The 21,850-nt window shown below is 40.5% G+C and overlaps 1 protein-coding gene across 5 annotated transcripts in view; it reads right to left on the bottom strand.

Annotated features, from left to right (window-relative positions):
- The window catches only part of LOC126236235 (prominin-like protein), a 572,733-nt gene that overhangs the window by 33,736 nt on the left and 517,147 nt on the right, over positions 1-21,850 (bottom strand). For all 5 annotated transcript variants that reach the window (XM_049945374.1, XM_049945376.1, XM_049945373.1 and 2 more), the window contains one exon: positions 20,266-20,364. In XM_049945374.1, the coding sequence (XP_049801331.1) occupies positions 20,266-20,364 (99 nt within the window). The remainder of the gene's footprint in view (positions 1-20,265; positions 20,365-21,850) is intronic.

Here is a 21,850-nt window from a genome sequence, read left to right as displayed (position 1 = left end):
AGTGGGGGGTATTAATGAAAGGACAGAAGTACTACTTGGCAAAGAAAAAGCTCACTATGCAGATGTATTCGTTCATGGGACTGACCTCACAGGTAGATGCTGGACTGAAGTATGCTTCACCAAGTACATTAAGGGAGGCCGTACAACTCCTGTTTCTGAACAAAGAGGTCCATCAATTTGTCCAATCTTCCACCAGGGTAAACTCCACTACATATGCATTCATTTCTCAAGTGTGCTGCACTCATTGCAAATATTCAGCTCATAAGGCTCCTGAATGTTTGCCACTGGCATGTGCCTACTGTAGAAAGATCACATCTGAGAGTTCAATTTGTCCATCTCTATAGAATTGTTCAGCTGATCAATAGGTTGCTGACATGCTCAAAGGAATGCAAATAGAGGAAACACAAATGGGAGTGTGACGCTACAACGCAGTCCTTGCTATGAATTTTTTCGCTTACTTAACACATGAAACTGTTTGTATACAATGTATTGTCTAGTGTAAATATGTATTGTAAATACTATGTTTAAATTATGTAATATTTAACACTGGCAAGTCAGGGCATGTTTAGTTAACGTTGAAGTCAGAGAAATTGTTTTGTCGTGCCTCTGGGGGCGGGAGTGCACCAGCGGGTAGTAGTAGCAGTGACGCCGTGCTCGGAGTAAGAAGTACAGTCGAGTGCTGCTAGTCCTAGCTGTGTTACATCTAATGGCTAGTGTGTGGATCTAAGTATGACAGGAAAGTAATGGTCGGCATATCTGGAAGCATGGCCGGGCAAGTTATTATGGATTAATGGGCACAGTGCTGAAGAAACGAGGACTTAAATTTGAAGCGCACTGTGGGCCCAAGTCGCAACAGTAAAAGCCTGATGGCACATTGTGTCGCTGCCGTGGACTTCAGTGGATCCACCGACGAGGGAAGTAAGATCTACATAATTTTCGTAGGATAAAATTGTAGAAGGCTTGCCAGTGACTGTACTTTTCTCTGAAGTTGAACAATTAATAACAAGCACCTTATAATAGAAGTGTGGCAGTTACATTCCACCCGACAATAACACCAAGTAGGTTCCTTCCAATCTGTACCTTATTGAACCGAGTGTGTCACGCCATTATCAAGAGAAAATATGTTAATTATCAAATTATTTGCACAGACGGTGAAGAGTAAATTTCAGGCTGGTTATCGTAGTTAATTGCTGCACTTAATAAGCTTACAGCAACCGTAGTAACTTAATAATAGACTAAAGTAATAAATTTGATTATTAATACTTATTTCAATGCATATTCAGCTGAAGTTAGTTCAGGGATATTTCATGAAACTATAAAGCTTATTCCTCCTGACAATTCCCCAACTAATGAATTGTTATCATTCAAAACATAGTTAATCAATTATTGGCAATATATTTCATTATCAGTACATTAAACTGTGCAAACTACCTAATTTTAAAGACAGAATGACAGTCCATTATTCAAAATCTCGATAGATAATTATCTGTGTTGTCAGCATTGCACTTAACTGACAAATTATGAACAAAAAAATTATCAAAATTAATGTTTAAGTGTAGTTAGATTGTTATGACATTGTTTTATATGACTACTGAGCCCGACACAGCACTTACGTAAAAGTTCCTGTTCCACCTGCTGCGCTACAAACAGGTAAACTTTATTTTTGACACAATTATTCACGTACTTAACAGACTGTCGCTCATCAGTTGAGCTGGCGACCGATTTTTTAATTGCTTTTACAACTTAATTGTTTCTTTCGGCAAAATTTATTTCCAAATTATTTCCATTATTTCATTTATCGATCTTTATTGAATGAAATTACTCATTCAATAACGATCAAGTTATAACGTCTCCTGTTTCCCGTGGAATAATCATTATTTACTTTGGATTCGGATGCCTTATCCCGACACGGTCAAAATTCATAATTCAGGGTCATTGTCAACTTGTAATTTCGCAAATCCCAAGGACATTTCCAATCTTGGAATTGTCCAGCGGTCCAAACTTCTTTTTTTAACTAAAAATTATCAATGGAAAATTTGGCTGAACAATAGCAGAATTTTACAATCGACAATGCAAGTGGAACAGAAACTACAAAGGCTTGAGTCAGGCTCAGCATTGTTTGATGCTGAAATGAGTAACGATAGTGGGCTAGGTACTTCAACTAATGCAGAAGATATGAGCCATGTAGTAATAAAGCAAGAAATCAATGACTCATATCAAGAAAATTATAAAAATATGTTTACTGAGGATAATAATATTAATGAAGTTGTAACAGGTATGAAACACGTACCAGGTGTGACAGACATTGTTGCGCAACCAGTAACAAATGCGGGAGGTAGTTTGGAACCTAATAATTGGGATAAATTATTTCAGATGATAGGTTCGATCAAAAGTGAAATGCATAATGAGATGGGTTCGATAAAAACTGAAATGAAAAATGATCTGAACAGTGTGAATAGTAATGTGTGTTTGTTGAAAAGTGAACTTGGTGGGCAAATTAAAACTTTGGCTGCGAAAGTGGACGAAAAATTAACCGAAAAAGTTAATGAGTTAGAAAGTAAATTTGATAATAAGATGGAAGCATTAAAGAAGTCAGTCAGCAATGAAATTAAAAAGCAAAGAGAGGAATTGTATGAAGCGGTTAGCGGTAGGCTTATGGGCGATGTCAATTCAATACATAATGATCTGAAGAAAAAAATAAACCAGGAAATTAAAGTGGTCACTGACGAACAAACAAAAATCCAAAACGAACTACATCGGTCAGTCAGTACATTGAAGGGACAGATCGTGAAGGTTCAGGATGAAACAGAAAAGAAATTAAATGAGATGGTAATCGCAATTAATACGGAAGTACAGGATAAAATGCGATCGTTACAGGTCGGTGTGAACCACAAACTTGTAGAGTTTAAAATACAGAGGTAGAGAGTTTGAGGTCCGAAACCAATAAAATCAAAGAGCAAGTGAAAAACTTAGAAAATGTAAAAAATTTTACGGCTACGTTCGCGTTGGGAGGGGCATACCCTAGCCATGTGACTTTTGAAATCAAGAAATTCGATCCGAAAGGAGGGGTCCAACCCATTATATTCATGGACACGTGCAGGAAAATAATTCCATCTGCGTTACCCGAAGAAGACAGGATTAGAATTGCAAGAACTAAATTAATCGGAGACACGAGTAGCTGGGTCGTCCATGCAACGGATAATTGTTGGGCATTGGAGGAATTTCTAATTAAGTTCGAAGATAAATACTGGTCCACAGATGAGCAGGACGAAGTTTTGCAAGAATTTATGCAAGTGTCTCCATACCAGCCAAGCAAAGATACAAACATGAAGTCATACTGTGAAGACTTATTCAAAAAAGTCAAGTACGTTCAGGGACGGATATCGGAAAACAGTATGCTGACGATACTACACGGAAAATTACCGTGGAGTGTCCGAGGCTACTTAATGAATGAAAATAGTAAAACAGCTTTTTGAAGAAAGTTGGTGACATTGACGCATGGTACTGAGACAGTGACAATCGGTTCCACGGTGGTCAAAATAATCAGAGTAGGATCAATTATAATAGTCACCAAATTAACGAAAGACGTAATGAATATGACGTGAGATCTACTCGAGTAGACCGAGGTAGGAGAGGAATGGGTGGTTGCACGCAGGGAAGCCACAACGGGCAACATTTTGATCACTGTTGTCCGGAAAACGAACAGCCGCAACTGTGACGGGGCAGACTGGTGTGGGTGGCGGCGCGCGGCCCCGAACAAAGAAACAACGCAACTGTTTGAGCAGCGAGAACACAGACAAACGCGAGCGAGTTTACGTAAGAAAGCAAAAATATGAAAAACAAACAGAGGGTAATGACCTGAGTATACGGGCTGTGTCACCTGCGGTAGTAAACAAGGCTAGGAGTGCTGTCGAAGCGACACCAGGTGCGGCGCGTACGGAAAGTAAGGCAGCGCCGGCGAGAGGTCAGTTTCCGGTCGAAAAGGCGCATGTTGATGAAGTGAAGCAATTAGGCAATGAAGGGGGATGGCTACTACAAATGATCAAAATGTATGAAGGTGTAGAAGAATGGAAAAGGGATAGAAAAATAGTTTTTGGTGGAGGAAGAAGGCAAAGGGTGAAGAGTAGCAAGGAGGCGAGCGATATTACAGAGACGCTGCGTGGAAGAAATGAAGTTAATAAGAATAAAATGGATAATAGTGATGAGATAATTTGCGTTAGTAATGATGAAGGGGCACGTAATGTGCAGGTAGGTGAAAGTAGTAGGAATGCCATTTCCGAGACAGCCGAATTCGACGGATCAGACCTAACTGATGAGCGCCATTCTCTGCCGACCGAAGGTGCAAATTCTGACCGCATGATGAGTTTGGTGCGCGAAACAAGCGATTACAGCATATACTAGGTCAAAGCAGATGTGACATACCCAGGTAATAATATTAGTGAGAGTAAACCCGCCAAATGGTTCAATACAGATGACGTAAAGCATATTTTGTGTCAAACGAAAGAAAGTAGTAGGGGAAGAACAAAAAAAATCCCAGATAAAATAATTGAGAGAAATGATGCGTTATGGAGTGATTTTGAAGTTGAAAAAGATTTATTGTGGGAAGAGAAAAGTAAGAAAGCAAAAACATGTGACCAGATAATGATACCTAGTAAAGTATACGGTATGGAAGTTCAAATTTTGATTGACAGTGGCAGCCAGATTAGTGTAATCTCGCTGTCATTTTACGAACGGATTAAGACTGTAACGGAGGTGGTAGAAAAGCCTGTTACGGGAATAAAAGTGATAGATGCCACAGGTGTCTGTAGCAAACCAATTAAGACGCAGGTTCTGATGCAATTTTGTATTAAGGATGTTGCGATGGAACATGACTTTTTAGTAGTACCACAATTAAGCACAGAGATGATTGTAGGCATGGATTGGATGACGAAGTATAAAGTGATTATAGATTGTGACAGAAAGATTATGATGTGTTTGGTAGGAGAGTTTAAATTAGAAATGGGTTTTGATGATGCTGATCAGGAAATTGACATTAACGAAACGAGATTGAACATAATTACATTACCAATGAATGAAGGTCTGAGTGGAGTGTCAGAGTGTTATCATGTTAGGAATATAAACATGATATCGCCTTCTGACGACGAATTTGCAGTAATCGTCGAAAATATTTCGGGAGTCACTAATGAACAGAAAATTCAAGTATATGACATTTTAATTAACAACAAAGAAGTATTCTCGGATAAACCAGGTCGCGTGTGGGATTTTGAATATAAGATCGATACGATTCCCCACGAGCTGTTTTTGGGCTGGTTTATAGGGTGCCGATAGCTCTGAGGGAAGCGGTGCAGAAAGAAATAAACCGCATGGAAGAATGGGGCATTATTGAACATTCTAAGAGCCAATATAATAGCCCACTCGTTTTGGTCAGTAAGAAAGACAATAGCGTCAGGATTGTGATCGATGCCCGCGGACTTAACGAAGTAGTGAAGCGTGAGATGGACCGTCCGGAGTGTTTAGATGATGTGTTGCAGAAATTTCATAATGTACAGTACATGACAACCCTCGATATGACTGCTGGATATTAGCAAATAAGCCTCGAAGAGGAATCACAGAAACTGACAGCATTCCTATTTTCAGGGAAGTGTTATCAGTATAAAGTTATCCCCTTCGGATTGAACACATCAGTATTGGTGGTTATCCGAGTGCTTTACAGTGTACTGGGAAAAGAACTGAGTTCCCGGATTACAATCTATGTTGATGATCTGCTGATAGCGACGTCATCATGGGAGGAACATTGCGAGCTTTTGAATGAAGTATTTCGAGCATTAAGACACGGAGGGATGACATTGAAATTAAAGAAGTGCGAGTTTGTGAAGAAGGAAATTGAATTTTTAGGCCACATTATAACAACTCCAGGAATAACCAAAGATCCGAAAAAATTGGAGGTGATGCGAAATTGTCCGCCACCGTGTACCAAAAAACAATTGCAAGCTTCCCTGGGTCTTTGCAATTTTTATCATAAATATGTTGAAGGGCAAGCGTTCAATAATCCCAATTTGTGCGACTTGTTAAAGAAAAACAGTGCCTTTGTTTGGAAAGAGAAGTGTCAAAGAGCTTTTGAGAGATTGAAAGATGAGCTTGTGAAGGAAATAGTACTGTATCACCCGGATTTAGCAATGCCATTTCACTGGGGGACAGACTCATGTGATTATGGAATTGCGGTGCACATTTTCCAAGGAGTAGGAGAAGGCGATACCAAGGAGTGTCGGTCCATTGGTTTTGCGAGCAGGACCTTGACTAAATACGAAAAAAAAAAAAAAAATACCGTTTCAGAGAAAGAGGCGGTAGCCATTGTTTGGGGATTTAAAAAATTCAAAGGTTTTTTATGGGGGTGCAAAGTGATTGTGCACACTGACCATAAAGCTTTGACGTTTCTAAAAATGTGTCGTTTATTACACGACCGGCTGAAAAGATGGGTGTTGTACATCCAACAATTTGATGTCGAAATTTGTCACTTGAAGGGAGTAGACAATTGCGTAGCTGACACGTTGTACGGTTACCGTGTGATCCTGGAGGAGTAATAGATAAAGACAGTACGGAAGGTGTGTTGAAAGTTATGTATTTCAAAGACCTGGAAGGGAAAAAGAAGGTGGAGAATCTGTGTAAAAATATGCGACATTATCAGAATGAAGACGAGTGTCTGAAACTGGTAAAAACAGGTTACGGCGCATAAGATGAGAAAGGTGAGAAGTTGAGGAAATATTGTAAGATATATAAGGGTATTTTATATTCACGAAAGAATACAGAAAGAGAGGAGTGGCGTGTCAGATGGCCAAGTAAATGTGTGTGCGAAGTAATTGACTATTTCCACTTAGCGTTCGGTCATTGCGGGGCAAAGAAATGTGTTGACAAAATATCAGAGTCCATTAGCTTCAATAAAATAGTAGGAAAGTGGCTGACAGAATCCGTACTTGTGACCGATGTCAGAAGGTAAAAGTAATGAATGCAGCCAGTCGCGGCCCTATGCAAAGTATTCAACCGAAGGATAATTTGGAAATTCTAGCAACGGACATTTATGGTTCTTTAACAAAGACATCTGGTAATTTGTAAAGCTATATACTTTGCGCAAGGCTATGGCCAAGGCAGAATTCAGTGAAGATCATTTCGTGAAGATAGGTGTACCGAAGGCGATATTGTCCGATAACGGACGGCAATTTATTTCAAAAATTTGGAATGAGGGGATGAAAGAAAGAGGAATAGAGGTTATTCACATATCGGCATATCACCCCTCCAGTAGCCCTTCAGAGTGGTATATGCGAGAATTAGGACGATACTTTCGAACATACTGCCACAACAACCACAAAGCCTGGGGCAGGGATGTAGAAGATGTTGAAAGGATTTTGAATACATTATCTCACAAAAGTACAGGGTTCACACCAGAGGAAATTATGTTGGGTGTTAAATCCAAGAGTATAGTAGAGGAAATAATTGATTTTTCACCCAGACAAGATGAAGACATTATTCAGTAGAAAGAAATGGTGAGAGAAAAGATGAAGAAACGTGCTGTGGCTCGGATTAAGAGGCACGGTGAGAATCTGAAGCCCGCAAAATTTAAAGTATGAGACAAAAGTCCTAGTGAAAACTCATGAAAAATCGAGTGAAATCGACAATGAAATAGCGAAGTTTACATTTTTTGATAATGGGCCGTTTAGAATTGAAAGTATTCCCCATCCTAATGCTTTCTACCTAGTGTACCCACAGTCAGGCAAAAGGTTAGGAGTGAGGAACATAATAGACTTGAAGCTCCATCAGAGCAGAAATGATTAAATTTTTTGCGTTGATGTATTCATACACTGTTTGATTAAGAATGGCTGAAGTCATTGATGTGGTATGAAAAGTATGTGCGTATATAACGAACACTAATGTAAATAGTAAAGTATAGTAATGAACAAGATAATTAGGTTTTATTTACTAGCTATAGGACATATTCTGTGATTTGTAAAGTAAAATGAAAAATGACATCTAATGTAATTAATATTAAGAGTGTACACGGTGTATTGGCAGTAAATGCAAATGGACTAAGACTGTTTATTTAAGTTACAGGTGGATATATACATTAAAGTGTACACTAATTAAAGTGCATGAAATGATAGTGGTGAAAGAGGTGCCTATTGGACGTGGATAATATGTGGGCACCCAAAAGATAAAAGTTCTGTAACAAAAGGAGTGCACAAGAAAGTGCACTAGCAATGTCATTTTCATTGCTAACGGAGATTGAGAAAAGTTGTGGGCATACAACACCGACTAGCACAAATGTGTGTGCAAATTATACAAGTGTAAATATGTGTGTTGTAATTATGGTTAATTTCAGGTGGACACAGTTATGTTCAGGCTGTGTGAGCTAATTAATATGTTCTTTGGTGTAGTGCTAATTTTTATTGCTGTTGAATGGACACTGTTATGCACAGGCTGTGTGAATTAGTTAGTATATTCTTTTGTTGTTTACGTGATAATTGGTTAAAACAGACACGGGTACGCTCAAGCTGTGTGAGCCAATTAATGTGTGTTTTTGCTTAGTGCCAGTACAGTTGCATTTAAGTATGGACGCATATGGTATATGCTGTGTGAGCTAATTAATAAGGTTTTTTATCTGGTTGCGGTACAGTCTTACCATTTAATTAATATGAAGTGATGATAAATTACTGTACCCACAATATTTACTATTGTTTGTTGTAATTTGCAGCTAATTGCTGTACTAAAGAAATTTCGAATGGTGTACAAAATAGTGTACAAGGAAAATAATTTATGTAAAGGATGTTTTTTAATAATTATGTATACAAAAGTATTGAATGTCAAATGTGTCATAGGTTAAGTTTTACGGAAAGAGTGAGTAACTACTGTAAATTTATGTAATGTTTTGAAGTGTTTTGAACGTGCAAGGGCTGGTTGTTGCGTTCTGGACGTTCGTTGAGTCTATAAGTGCTGATAAAGATCAACGAAACGTGGAGCACATGTGACGCTACAACGCAGTCCTTGCTATGAATTTTTTCGCTTACTTAACACATGACATTGTTTGTATACAATGTATTGTCTAGTATAAATATGTATTGTAAATACTATGTTTAAATTATGTAATATTTAACACTGGCAAGTCATGGCATATATAGTTAACATTGAAGTCAGAGAGATTGTTTTGTCATGCCTCTGGGCGCGGGAATGCGCCAGCAGGTACTAGTAGCAGTGACGCCATGCTCGGATTATGAAGTACAGTCGAGTGCTGCTAGTCCTAGCTGTGTTACATCTCATGGCTAGTGCGAGGATCTAAGTACGACGGGAAAGCAATGGTCAGCATATCTGGAAGCATGGCCGGGCAAGTTATTATGGATTAATGGGCACAGTGCTGAAGAAACGAGGACTTAAATGTGAAGCGCACTGTGGGCCAAAGTCGCAAAAGTAAAAGCCCAATGCCACGTTGTGTCGCTGCCGTGGACTTCCGTCGATCCACCGACAATGAGGGAAGTAAGATCTACGTAATTTTCATAGGATAAAATTGTGGAAGGCTTGCCAGTGACTGTGCTTTTCTCTGAAGTTGAACAATTAATAACAAGCACTTTACAATCGAAGTGTTGCAGTTACATTCCACACGACAATAATACCAAGTAGGATAAGTATCTGGTTTTGTGACCATGATGACTGCTCTCATATCTACACAAATGCAATAAGCCATTTCTCCATTACTGGTTTTCTTTTGGACTACCACTGTACATGAAGCACAGGGGCTGAAAGAATATTGAATTGCCCTTGCTTCTAGCAAATCTGAGATTTTTTTTCCTACTATGGGGTGCTACAGAAGGATGTTGACAATCAGGTGGACTGATAAGATAAGGAATGGGGAGGTTCTCCCCCCTGCAGGATTGGTGAAAAAAGGAACACATGGAAAACTCTGACAAGGAGAAGGGTCAAGATGATAGTACATGTGTTAAGGTATCATGTATCCATGGTACTAGAGGGATCTGTAGAAGGTAAAAACTGTAGGAGGAGATAGAAATTGGAATACATCCAGCAAATTGCAGTGGCACTGAGGAGACACATCCCTGTGTGAGGTCAGGATGGCTACTGGGAACCTTTGAAGTGTCTCAGATGCCAGTAAAACATTATTACAACTCAATCATTTATTCCCTCTCTAAATATACCGAGGGTCTCACTGAAGCCTTCACTAACCGTAATTATCCTCCCATCCTTGTACAAAAACAGATCTCCTGTGCCTTATCTTTCCAGTCTCCCACCACCTCCTAAAGTCCCACAATCCGGCCATAGAGGAGCATTCCCCTTGTAACTCAGTACCATCTGGGACTGGAGCAACTGAATTACAATCTCCGCCAGGGTTTCAATTACCTCTCATCCTGCCCTGAAATGAGAAATGTCCCACCCACTATCCTTCCCACCCCTCCTACAGTGGTATTCCGCTGTCCACCGAACCTTCACAATATACTCATCCATCCTTACACAACCCCTGCTCCCAAATGGCTCTGAGCACTATGGGACTTAACATCTGTGGTCATCAGTCCCCTAGAACTTAGAACTACTTAAACCTAACTAACCTAAGGACATCACACACATCCATGCTGGAGGCAGGATTCGAACCTGCGACCGTAGCGGTCACGCGGTTCCAGACTGAAGCGCCTAGACGGCCACACCGGCCGACCCCTGCTCCAAATCCCTTACCTCATGGCTCATACCCCTGTAATAGACCTAGATGCAAGACCTGTCCCATACATCCTCCTGCCACCACCTACTCCAGTCCGATCACTAACATCACCTATCCCATCAAAGGCAGGGCTACATGTGAAACCAGTCATGTGATTTACAAGCTAAGCCTGCAACCACTGTGCTGCATTCTATGTGGGCATGACAACCAACAAGCTGTCTGTCCACATGAATGGTCACAGGCAAACTGTGGCCAAAAAACAAGTGGACTACCCTGTAGCTGAACACGCTGCCGAACATGATACCCCTGAACTCAATGACTGCTTCACAGCCTGTGCCATATGGATCCTTTCCACCAACACCAGCTTTTCTGAATTGCGCAGGTGGGAACTTTCCCTGCAATACATCCTATGTTCCCGTAACCCTCCTTGCCTCAACCTTCGTTAGTCACTGTCCTCACCCATCCATCCCCCTCCCTGTACACATTCCAGCACTACACAGCTGTCATTTCACTACCAGACCCAGTCTTTTAACTTCTTTTTATTTTTATTTCTCTCCTTTCCGCTACTTACCTTCCCCCTTCCACACCTTCTCTCCTGCCCTCCATCTAAACTGCAACACTCCACTGTCTGCCACTCCCACCATACTGTCCCTCCCCCTCCCCGCCCCAGCCTCCTCCTTACCCCCACCCAGTCGCCACTCCCATCATGCACTGGTGCTGCTGCTCGCAGTGTAGTTTCAGCTCTCTGAGACTGCAGACGTGTGTGCAAGTTGCACTTGCTTGAGAGTGTGTGTGTGTGTGTGTGTGTGTGTGTGTGTGTGTGTGTGTGTGTGTGTGTGTGTGTGTGTCTACTGCTGACAAAGGCCTTAATGGCCGAAAGCTGTGATTGTGTGAATCTTCATAATCGATACCAAAGAGTTACATGTTTGCATCTGTTAGTGTCCATCAAAGTAGTCGCCAGTGTTGTGTAGAACCCATTGCCAGCGATGTGGAAGGTGTAGTATACTGTTAGCAGAGCCTGTTATGTAGATGGTGAGAATTGAGCAGTCTACTGCCTGTCGAATCTCTGGAACAGTTCTGAAGTGAATGCCTCAAAGTGCTTCCTTCATCTTCGGAATCAAATCCAAGTCACTAGGACTTAAGTCCGGGGAGTATGGTGGATGGTACAGTACTTCCCAGTCCCATCGACCAAACAGAGCAGCCACAGCTTGTGCTTATGCACTCACACATTGTTGTGCAAAATGATGGGTGGGTTGCACAGAAAGCATTGCCGCTTCTTTCGCACAGCTGATCGCAGGTGATGCTCCAAAAACGAACAGTAATACTGTGCACTGACAGTCTGCCATGGAGGAACGTAATGCGTTAGGATAACACCATCACAGTCGTACACGAGAATCAGCCTAACTTCCACCATACTGGGGCTCTGACGCACCTTCGACTTTCGCGGCGACCCATAATGATGCCATTAATTGGATTGGTGTTTCAGCTTTGGTTCATATAATGTGGCCCATGTCTCATCCAGTGTTACGATACGGCATAAGAAAGCCTCTCCTTCGTGCTTATAGCACTCCAAGTGCGTCTGAGCAGTGTCTTAACACATCCATTTCTGCATTTCCGTCAAGTCATGTGGAACCCATCAAGATGCAATTTTTCGTATGCCCAGGTATTCCTTAAGGATGCAAAGCACAGTCATAGGCGCTAATCCGGTTTCATGGGCGAGCTCACACAACGTATGGCATCAATTGCTGTCCACTAACGTGGCAACAGCATACACTACTTCTCCAGAGACGCTAAAATGACCGGCCCGATGCATGTCTGCCACAGTTTGCCGACCTTTGTTGAAGGCTTTTACCCAACGTGCCACTGTTCTGTATGGCAATGCCAATTCCCTGCATGCCTCTTGAAGACCTTGATGACACGGTCATGCTGCACAACCTCTGGCACATTCAATCTTGATCCAATTCCATTGTTACTGTTTCGAAAACATAGTGACAATGTTTCATTAGACCGCTCGCTCTCATGTGACAGTGTTTCCCTTGATTGTGTGCATGCCGGTGACGTGGGATTTGTGAGTCCATTTGCTCGGAGGTAAGGTAGGTATGCCAACAACGTGTGCTATCAGCGACAAGAGTAGATTCCATTGCATAGTGTTCAAACAAATTTCGGGCTTGCAGCCGGTCGTCGTTCAATACTTCGCACGATATTTCAACTGGGCACCTGCCAGTCATCTTCAGGTGAGCCGTCGCAGACTGGCGAAAAACATTTTTTTTCCCCTTTCTTTATTTTATTTCAATTCCCCATCGGGGCTCGCGAAAACGTCCTCCTTTCCGCAATATATAGCGTACTGTAAGTATTCTGCGCATGCGTCGAAAACTTGATAGTTGAACCACACTGCCCGCCGGCAGCGCCCTCGCTGGTGGAATAGCAGAACTCAGTCGCCCTCTGCGTTGCTGTTTGCCACGGCCGTCGACGCACTCTGTCGTCTTCGATTTGAGCAAATCGTGGAGATGATGGGATTCCATGCACTGTCCAGCTGGTAGCTGCTGTCACAGTTTAACAGATTTTCTGCCTGTCTTATTTCTACGGATTCTTTAATAACGGAATCCTAGAAAGGCGTTGCTGTGGACAAAATCATTGTTTTCTCATACTGCATTGAATGTCCAGTAGAAATACAATGTTCAGCAATAGCGGACTTGCTTGGCTGCAAAAGGCGGGTGTAACGTTGATGTTCAGTACAGCGTTCTTTCACGGTGCGTGTGGTTTGACCTATGTAAGCCATATCACATTGGCACGGTATCTTGTAAATTCCGGCCTTTCGTAGTAACAGATTGTCCTTAACTGATCCCACAAGGTCCGCAATCTTCGATGGTGGGTGGAAAACCACTTTTACCTGAAATTTTCGGAGGATTCTTGCTATTTTAAACGAAGTGTTGCCAACGAAAGGAAGAAAAGCTAAAGAGTTTGCTTAAAACACTTGTTCACAGAGCTCATACTGTTTCAGATCTACATAGCTTACCTCAAGAACTCACCTATCTAAAGACAGTATTCAGCGAAAATGGGTATTCCATCCGGCCGATTAACAGGGCACTAACAGTTAAAACTAAGAAGCAGGAAGTGAATAAAGAGGAGAACATGCCGGAACAATCTTTAGCTTTTCCTCCTTTCGTTGGCGACACTTCGTTTAAAATAGCAAGAATCCTCCGAAAATTTCAGGTAAAAGTGGTTTTCCGCCCACCATCGAAGATTGCGGACCTTGTGGGATCAGTTAAGGACCATCTGTTACTACGAAAGGCCAGAATTTACAAGATACCGTGCCAATGTGGTCTGGCTTACATAGGTCAAACCACATGCACCGTGAAAGAACGCTGCACTGAACATCAACGTTACACCCGCCTTTTGCAGCCAAGCAAGTCCGCTATTGCTGAACATTGTATTTCTACTGGACATTCAATGCAGTATGAGAAAACAATGATTTTGTCTACAGCAACGTCTTTCTGGGATTCCATTATTAAAGAATCTGTAGAAATACGACTGGCAGAAAATCTGTTAAACCGTGACAGCGGCTACCAGCTGGAAAGTGCATGGAATCCCATCATCTCCACGATTTGCTCAAATCGAAGACGACAGAGTGCGTCAACGGCCATGGCAAACAGCAACGCAGAGGGCGACTGAGTTCCGCTATTCCACCAGCGAGGGTGCTGCCGGCGGGTAGTGTGGTTCAACTATCAAGTTTTCGACGCATGCGCAGAATACTTACAGTACGCTATATACTGTGGAACGGAAGGACGTTTTCGCAAGCCCTGATGGGGAATTGAAATACAATAAAGAAGGGGGGGGGGGGGGGGGGGGAAGTTTTCGCCAGACTTCGACGGCTCACCTGAAGATGACTGGCAGGTGCCCAGTTGAAATATCGTGTGAAGTATTGAACTACGACCGGCTGCAAGCCCGAAATTTGTTTGAACAGTCAATTCGGCGGGAAAATTTTAAAACTCCATTGCATAGTGTCTCCACAACAGGTTGCCACTACTTAAGTTCCAACCTACGTATAAATCGCCACTCTCTGCAGAAATGGTCCATCTATTGCTCAACTACCACCGAGCAAGTGCAATCAGTGCTCCACACACCCAGTCTCCACATCGACACTAAACTAGCACAATTCAGCATCTTCTGTAGGCTCCACTTCTTCTTGGAACCTATTTACGACAGTTTATTGTCTCATATGCAACACATCTGACTGGTCCCCGACTGATAAATTAATGCAACGTTTGTTCTGCCCCATAGGAATCAACTAGTTATATGCGATTTCATACTTCATTCTGATTTCACTTGTGCGTTCCAATCAGAATTTCACTGCATACACATACCAAGTAATGCTGCACAACAGCGGACCTCTATTCACAGCATCCCATTGCGATATCTTGGAACTCTGATTTCAGTTCTCTGCACAACTGAAAGAAATTTTGAATGGCATTATCAAATGATTCCTGTTATGCATTGTAGAATTTCAGTTCTCTCCCAGTTAACATCCCATCTTATCAGTAGTTCTGGATACTGGCAACAATGAATTGTTGATGTCCTTGGATTATTTGATGTCACAGGAGCACCAACAAATCTCAAATCTCACTAGGTCAAGCTGCCACCCTTGTTACAGCATTCTACCATATTTCACATAAAGTAACTGTTCCCACTGAGACTTCTGCCCTACTAGCTATTTTAATAGGGAGTGGCTACATACTACCGCTTAACACACAAGCTACTCCAGCTGATTACATGCCTTTTCCAAATTCCAATGGACTGCACTGAGGTGAAGTGCAAAAGTTAATGACGACTTTTATTTTTCAACTCTCATTCACTGTAATATTGTAACACAACACAGAGTTATTTTCTTTAATGAAAACCATTTTTATTTTGCATCTATCTTGCAAATAGCTTACTTCTGTTATTCTTTCAAACATTAGTCATTTATTATTGAGCTTATCTCTACACTTGATGTTTTATTGCCATGAGTTATTTTTACAAGGTCTGATAAGTCTCATAAATTTCCATGAAAGAATGGATCATTTTTGTTGTCTCTTCATGGTTGGTAAGCTTCATTATTCTAAAGATTATATAAAGAATTTCAACAATGCGCAGCAAACAATTCATTACTGACAGCTGTCTGAATTGGTAAGTGTGTCAACTGCAATTAAAAATGGAGAAAACCGAGTTTCATGCTATTATTAAATGTTTTCATCTGAAGAGTTGGACTGCTGCACAAATCAAAACAGAATTGGATGAAGTTCATGTGGCCTTTGCGCCATCATTGAAGGCCATTTACTTTTGGATTAATGAATTTACATGTGTTTGGACATGCACTGAAGATGAAGGACAAACAAAAAACACACAGGAATATTTCTCGTAGTTCACCACCTGATGCGTTGGATGGCACTGCAAGCTATGAGCACACCACCTGTCTGCACTATCACGACATTATCCAGCCAATCAGATGCTGTTCTGTGGGTACCAAAGAGGGAAGCTTCACAGTTCAGGACTGTTAGTTTTAGTTCCTGATGAAGATGATGGTCGACATAACTGAAAGCTTGGAATTCTATCCGAATTTGACACAGCAAGTGAGTCAAGAAACTTTTATGCATTTCAATACAATGTCTGGTAATGGTTAATCACAATCTGTAGTACTTATTGCAGCAATGTGTATGACTGTTGATGAAACCTAGCTCCATTATTACACATAAGAGTCAAAATGGCAGTCAAAACAATGGACAAAGGCTGGTGAAGTGCACCGAAGAAGGCAAATACCATTTTATCAGCTGGTAAGATGATGGCCACTGTTCTTAACAATGGCAAAAGTGCATGAATAAGGCTTTGAATTGGTTCCTCATCCACCCTAGTCATCAGCCTTAACCCTCTCTGACTTCTGCCTGTTCCCCAAGTTGAAACTTTCCTGTGGTGGTAAGAAATTTGCATCAAATGAGGAAATAATACTGGAAGTCAAGAAGTATTTTCCAGAGTTTGACAGAACCTATTTTTCTGACAGAATGAAAAACCGGAGGGTTGCTGGATCAACTGTGTATTCACAAAAGGAGACTTATGTTGAGAAGTACAGCGAGATGTTTATGGAAAAAAAAAAAACATCTCTCTTGCTTTTTTACCCAAATTATCAAATCACCCTCATACAGTCTTCCTGTTCAGTTTAAGTGAACTTCATTATCTTGCTTTTTCGATCACATACATTGGGGTCAAGGGAATTACCCTTCACATGTTTATTCTAATTGTAATTATTTGTTCATAAGGCACATTAATGCAATGAGAAGTGTCAAGTTTTGCAGTTGTCATTTTATACTTTTGTAAGTCAAATCCATTTAATTTCATATGACATTTTGGTTGATGCTCAGAAAGATTTAATCAATTAGTTGACTTGGGGCCTTGCAGACAGTCACATATTTCCAGTTTTGCAATTTTCTTTGGTCACTTAAAGAGTTACAACATTACTTAGAAGACGTAATCGATGGTGCTAACAAACTCTAAAAATTGGCTTAGCATCCTACCTGACTACAGTTATAATTTTGTCCTACGATTTCAGTCTGTCTTTTATCTTCGGGTTGGCAACCAGTTAGTGCCACCCTAGTGGTTACCCTATCACCGTAAGCATGCTGGGTGCTGCCTACCCACACAGTCTTAAAAAAAAACTGACTGCAACGTAATGAGGAATCCTTTCAGTGTCATGTGGCCCCTACTTTATTACCAATCATACCAGGTCCTTTACATATGAGCTGATCCATGATCAATTGTCAAAGATCTCGGGTGGCGCTACCCTGCTGCCTCGCTATGATGTGATGGAGTCACAACACTGTGGAAATTAAGGAGCACGCGACCCAGCTAAGGAGTCTCTGGGTCCTGTTGTGAGCAGTGATCTATGCAATGCCAGATGACTAGTGTCTGCACCAATGAGTCTGTTGTTGTGGGTTGAGGGACGACTGGGTGTGAGTTGTGCAGTGGCGCTCAGGCAGTTGGATGGGTGGTGTCGTTCCTTGGCCAACACAATGCACCTTGCAGTGGAGTAAACATGATATCCATAGTGGATGGTTGCCAGACATGGCCTATTAATAGAGGTCCTGCACATCAATGATCAGAAACACCAAATGGAGCTGTCAGTCACTTCCCACATTAGTTGTCTACTCTGGATACTTCGAGAGGTACGATTGTTGATGAAGAACAAAGCAACACTTCACTTCAGGGCATGGTGAGCATCACATTTGCATCAAATAGTTTTTCAGTGGCTATAGAACAAGAGGCTCATTTGAGATCTGTATGTTCAGGTGTGTGTCTGGACTTTAAAGTTCCTTAATTTGACTGGCCCTAAGACTTTTGTTGGGTTAGTAATTCATTATTTTAAGAATATATGTTAAACTGTTGAACATTCATTGTGTATTTGCCAAGACAGTATGTTTTAAACATTATTAAGGTGTTAGCCCACTTATTTTAGTGTTGTTAACCTTTTTGTAGTTGAATTTCAATTTAAATGGTTATGATGCCTGAAGCATGTACTAAAAGATTATAGCTAGCTTGTAATGCCTTGTGGCTCTCTGTCAGCTGATTGTGGTGGAACAAAATTGAGGTGATGTAAGTTGCAAGCATTAAAATTCTACCTTAAGATAAAGTGTGCTTTCCATTAGAAATTTTTGTTTGGCACACCTATCCACAACTTTTTTTTTTAGAGAATATTAAGCTTTATTACTGGTTCTTAAACTTGCCTAATTTAATTTGATTTTCACTCCAAGATTGGCTACGTAAGTGTCAAGCACGTCTCATTTTAATTAGGTTGAGTGATTACTTGCCAGTGTATGTTTGTAATTTTGCTAAATATATGTGTGTTTTCGATTTTGCTTGCACCCACCAGGTGTTAATGCATTCTTTGAAGGCAGTGGACAGCAAGGCTGTAAGGGCTGTTTGTTTGGAGGCTATGCCATTTATTGCATTTCAACATCGCTGTCATTTGAAAATCCTGTAAATTATACAGACTGTTATTTGTAGGTAATTTAGTGTGTGTGTGTGTGTGTGTGTGTGTGTGTGTGTGTGTGTGTGTGTGTGTGTGTATATGATCCTTCCATGACAGAACTGCGAATGTGTAAGTATTTTGTCCAGTAATACCACAAGGGCCACCGAGTCTTCTCTAATAATGTTAGAAATCAATCGTCCACCCCCCCCCCCCAAATACACACAATAAAAATAAAAACTGTGTTTTTCTAAGTTAAAAGATAGATCTTTTACTGAGTACCAATCAACTGTACTTATGTATATTTCATTTATAGCTCATTCTGTTGTGCTCGATTGTGATATGTGTATCATCAACAAAAAGCCATCATCAGACACAAATTGAAGACAGTGTTGAATGTCTAGTCTATAGTCAAACTGTCACCAACTATATCACAAATTAGTGATAACACAACAGATAATAATGACTCGTGCAAAATCTGTTTCCTTCACTGCACAAACATTAGGTAGAAGAGTAGCATCGTCTGCAAAGGGGTGTTGATAGAGTGTAAGGGAAGAATGACAAGCAAATACAAAAAGTGTGAATTCTCTCAGCAGGCACCAATTTTTCGACATAATGTGAATGAAACTGCTTGGAGTTTGACATGACTACAGGTATATGAATACCAATGAAATCTCAAGCATTAAAATGTAAAACAATAAATTACTGGTCCAAAAATTAATGTCAGAGGCAGATGTTCAATCTGACCACGAGGGGAGTAAAATTGTAGAAGACCAAGGATCAAATGGATGTAAGTAGTTTGTATTTATGCGGAGATGGAGAAAATTACAGAAGTCAGAGTAGCATAGAAAGCTGCATCAAATCAGATTTCAGACTGGAGACAACGATGACGACGACTTGTTTCTGTGATATGTACGGCATCCACCATTATCACTCTAAGGATGAAAATGCTGCTCATCATAAAACTACTCAGTTAACACTGCATGCTCTTCAGTTTTCTGGGTAAAGGGTTTTGGCAATTTAACATTTATTTGGTGTTTAGCAGTAAAGAGTACACGTACGAGTATTTATTACCAGACACTGCAGTTTCCACAAGGCACAAGATGAGCATCTGGCATTATATTTACCTTTCACATCAAAAATATTTTAAAAATAAGGAAATACAAGACAGAGAGGCAACGAGTAATGTGATAGGGATTGAGGATCATCCTTCGCAAAATAAATACTTGCAACACTTCAAGAAGTTTGCACAAGAAAACTTACAGAAATCAGAGCCACACCCACAAATGGAACAATTGCAAGCAGATTAAGGATGGCAGTAAGACAGAACCATCAAAAGTTACATGCAGTAACACGTAAAAATTATGTAAAACTCTAAAAGCAGGTGGATTTTGTACATGAGTAACACTTACCTTCAAAACTCACGTACAGTATATTTACAAATTTAATCTACTGCACACCATGAAAGCTTAAATTATGTGAATGCTTACCTTTGGTAACTGACAAAAGACACTGGTAACAAAAAACGTAACTGGACTAGCACATACACACAAAGAACACTTACCCTGGGCCAGGGTAGTAATATGGAGGAGGACGCTCATACTCAGTAGACAGAGGAGGACTGTGGTAGCGAGGCACACCCCCGTTAGAGAAGTCCCAGTGTCTACACAAGCAAGGCAACAACATATGATGACAAAGTTTGCCAACTTAAAAAAAACTGCAATACATTTAAACAGAAGCACCTATAATGTATTTTTTTTCTTTTCTTTTCAGAGAAACAATTTGTAAGCCACAATACAATAACACGACACAGTAACAATTAAAAAATTAGCAAAAGTAGCCCATAACAGGATAAATAAGATGTTTACTAATTATACTTATTAAGTTCAGAAAGAGACAAACAGAAAGACCAGTGTTACCTCAAGAAGGTCTAACTTCCAGTACCAGGGCAGGGGAGGACGGAGTGTGGCAGGGGGGATGGGGTGGGGCAGGGGGTGACTGTCGTAGAGGACGACTGTGGAGGAAGAGAGGGAATGAAGGGGAGGAGAGTGTATGAAAGGAAGGATATGGGAGCATATGAAACCAGTCAGTCTTAAAAATTACATATTATAACACCAATGAAAATTATTTCATAGTAACTTCACATGGACATGCAGTAGAAATGACGAATGAACAATTAAAGATAAAAATATTTATTAGATTTGAAGGCTGTTCAACTCTTACACAAAAAGACAGGACAGGTTCAATAGGATTTCAACAATTAGTAGATGATTCTTGAAAGAGTGACAACCTGTATCATCATTTTGTAGCGCAGGAAAGACAATCAGTACTACTACAAAAATTCTGCAAACTTTGCACATTTTTGGGTTTGGAACCGAGATGACATTTTCTATTTACACCATACTCTGGCAACTTTCATAGCTATCTTCATCAGGTGTTAAGCTTAGATTTCATTGCTTTCTGTTCCAACTACAATCAAAATGTGAACGGTACACACTGTACGTCGCCATAACGAGGCAACATCAAATGATACAACAGTCAATATTAATTCAAGTCAAACAGAACAGCGATGCCAGAACACAAAACCCTTTACTGAAAAGCATCTTAATAGATATTTATCTATAAACAGAGGGAAACTACTGATTTTTTTTAGCATAATTTTAGTAAAGTGAGTGCTAGATTGCAGACTTTAGTAAAGCTAAAACCTCTGTCCCAGTTAACTGAATTATCTGCCACTCTAATCTCAACGGAATGTGCTGGGAGAAAGTTTTTCAAACTGCCATTGACATTGTACTGAATATGGCATATTGCAGAGCTCCTGAAACTAAGTTAACCATAAAGTTTTTCAAACCTGACTCTTTTTCTAGCTCATTCAGTAGAAGAAATGTTATTTACAATAGTGAAGATGAACAAGTGTTCACAGCTCTTGAGGCACCCACTTTAGAGCCCATGTTTATTGGACATTCTTTTCCTGTTTTGTCCTTAAAGTGATTCTCTTAGTCGAAGCTGAAATAAGAGTTCATCATGAAAACATTGTCTAAAGTACCCTGATGGCTTATGTTACACATGTTAGTGATGAACACTCTCTTCAAACTAACAGGTGAACATCACTGTCTTTTTCAATGAAGTACATTGTGCATACTTCCCAA

Source organism: Schistocerca nitens, chromosome 2 (assembly GCF_023898315.1).
Source record: "Schistocerca nitens isolate TAMUIC-IGC-003100 chromosome 2, iqSchNite1.1, whole genome shotgun sequence".
Taxonomy (NCBI): Eukaryota; Metazoa; Arthropoda; class Insecta; order Orthoptera; family Acrididae; genus Schistocerca; species Schistocerca nitens.
This window is presented reverse-complemented; position numbering and strand designations above follow the sequence as displayed.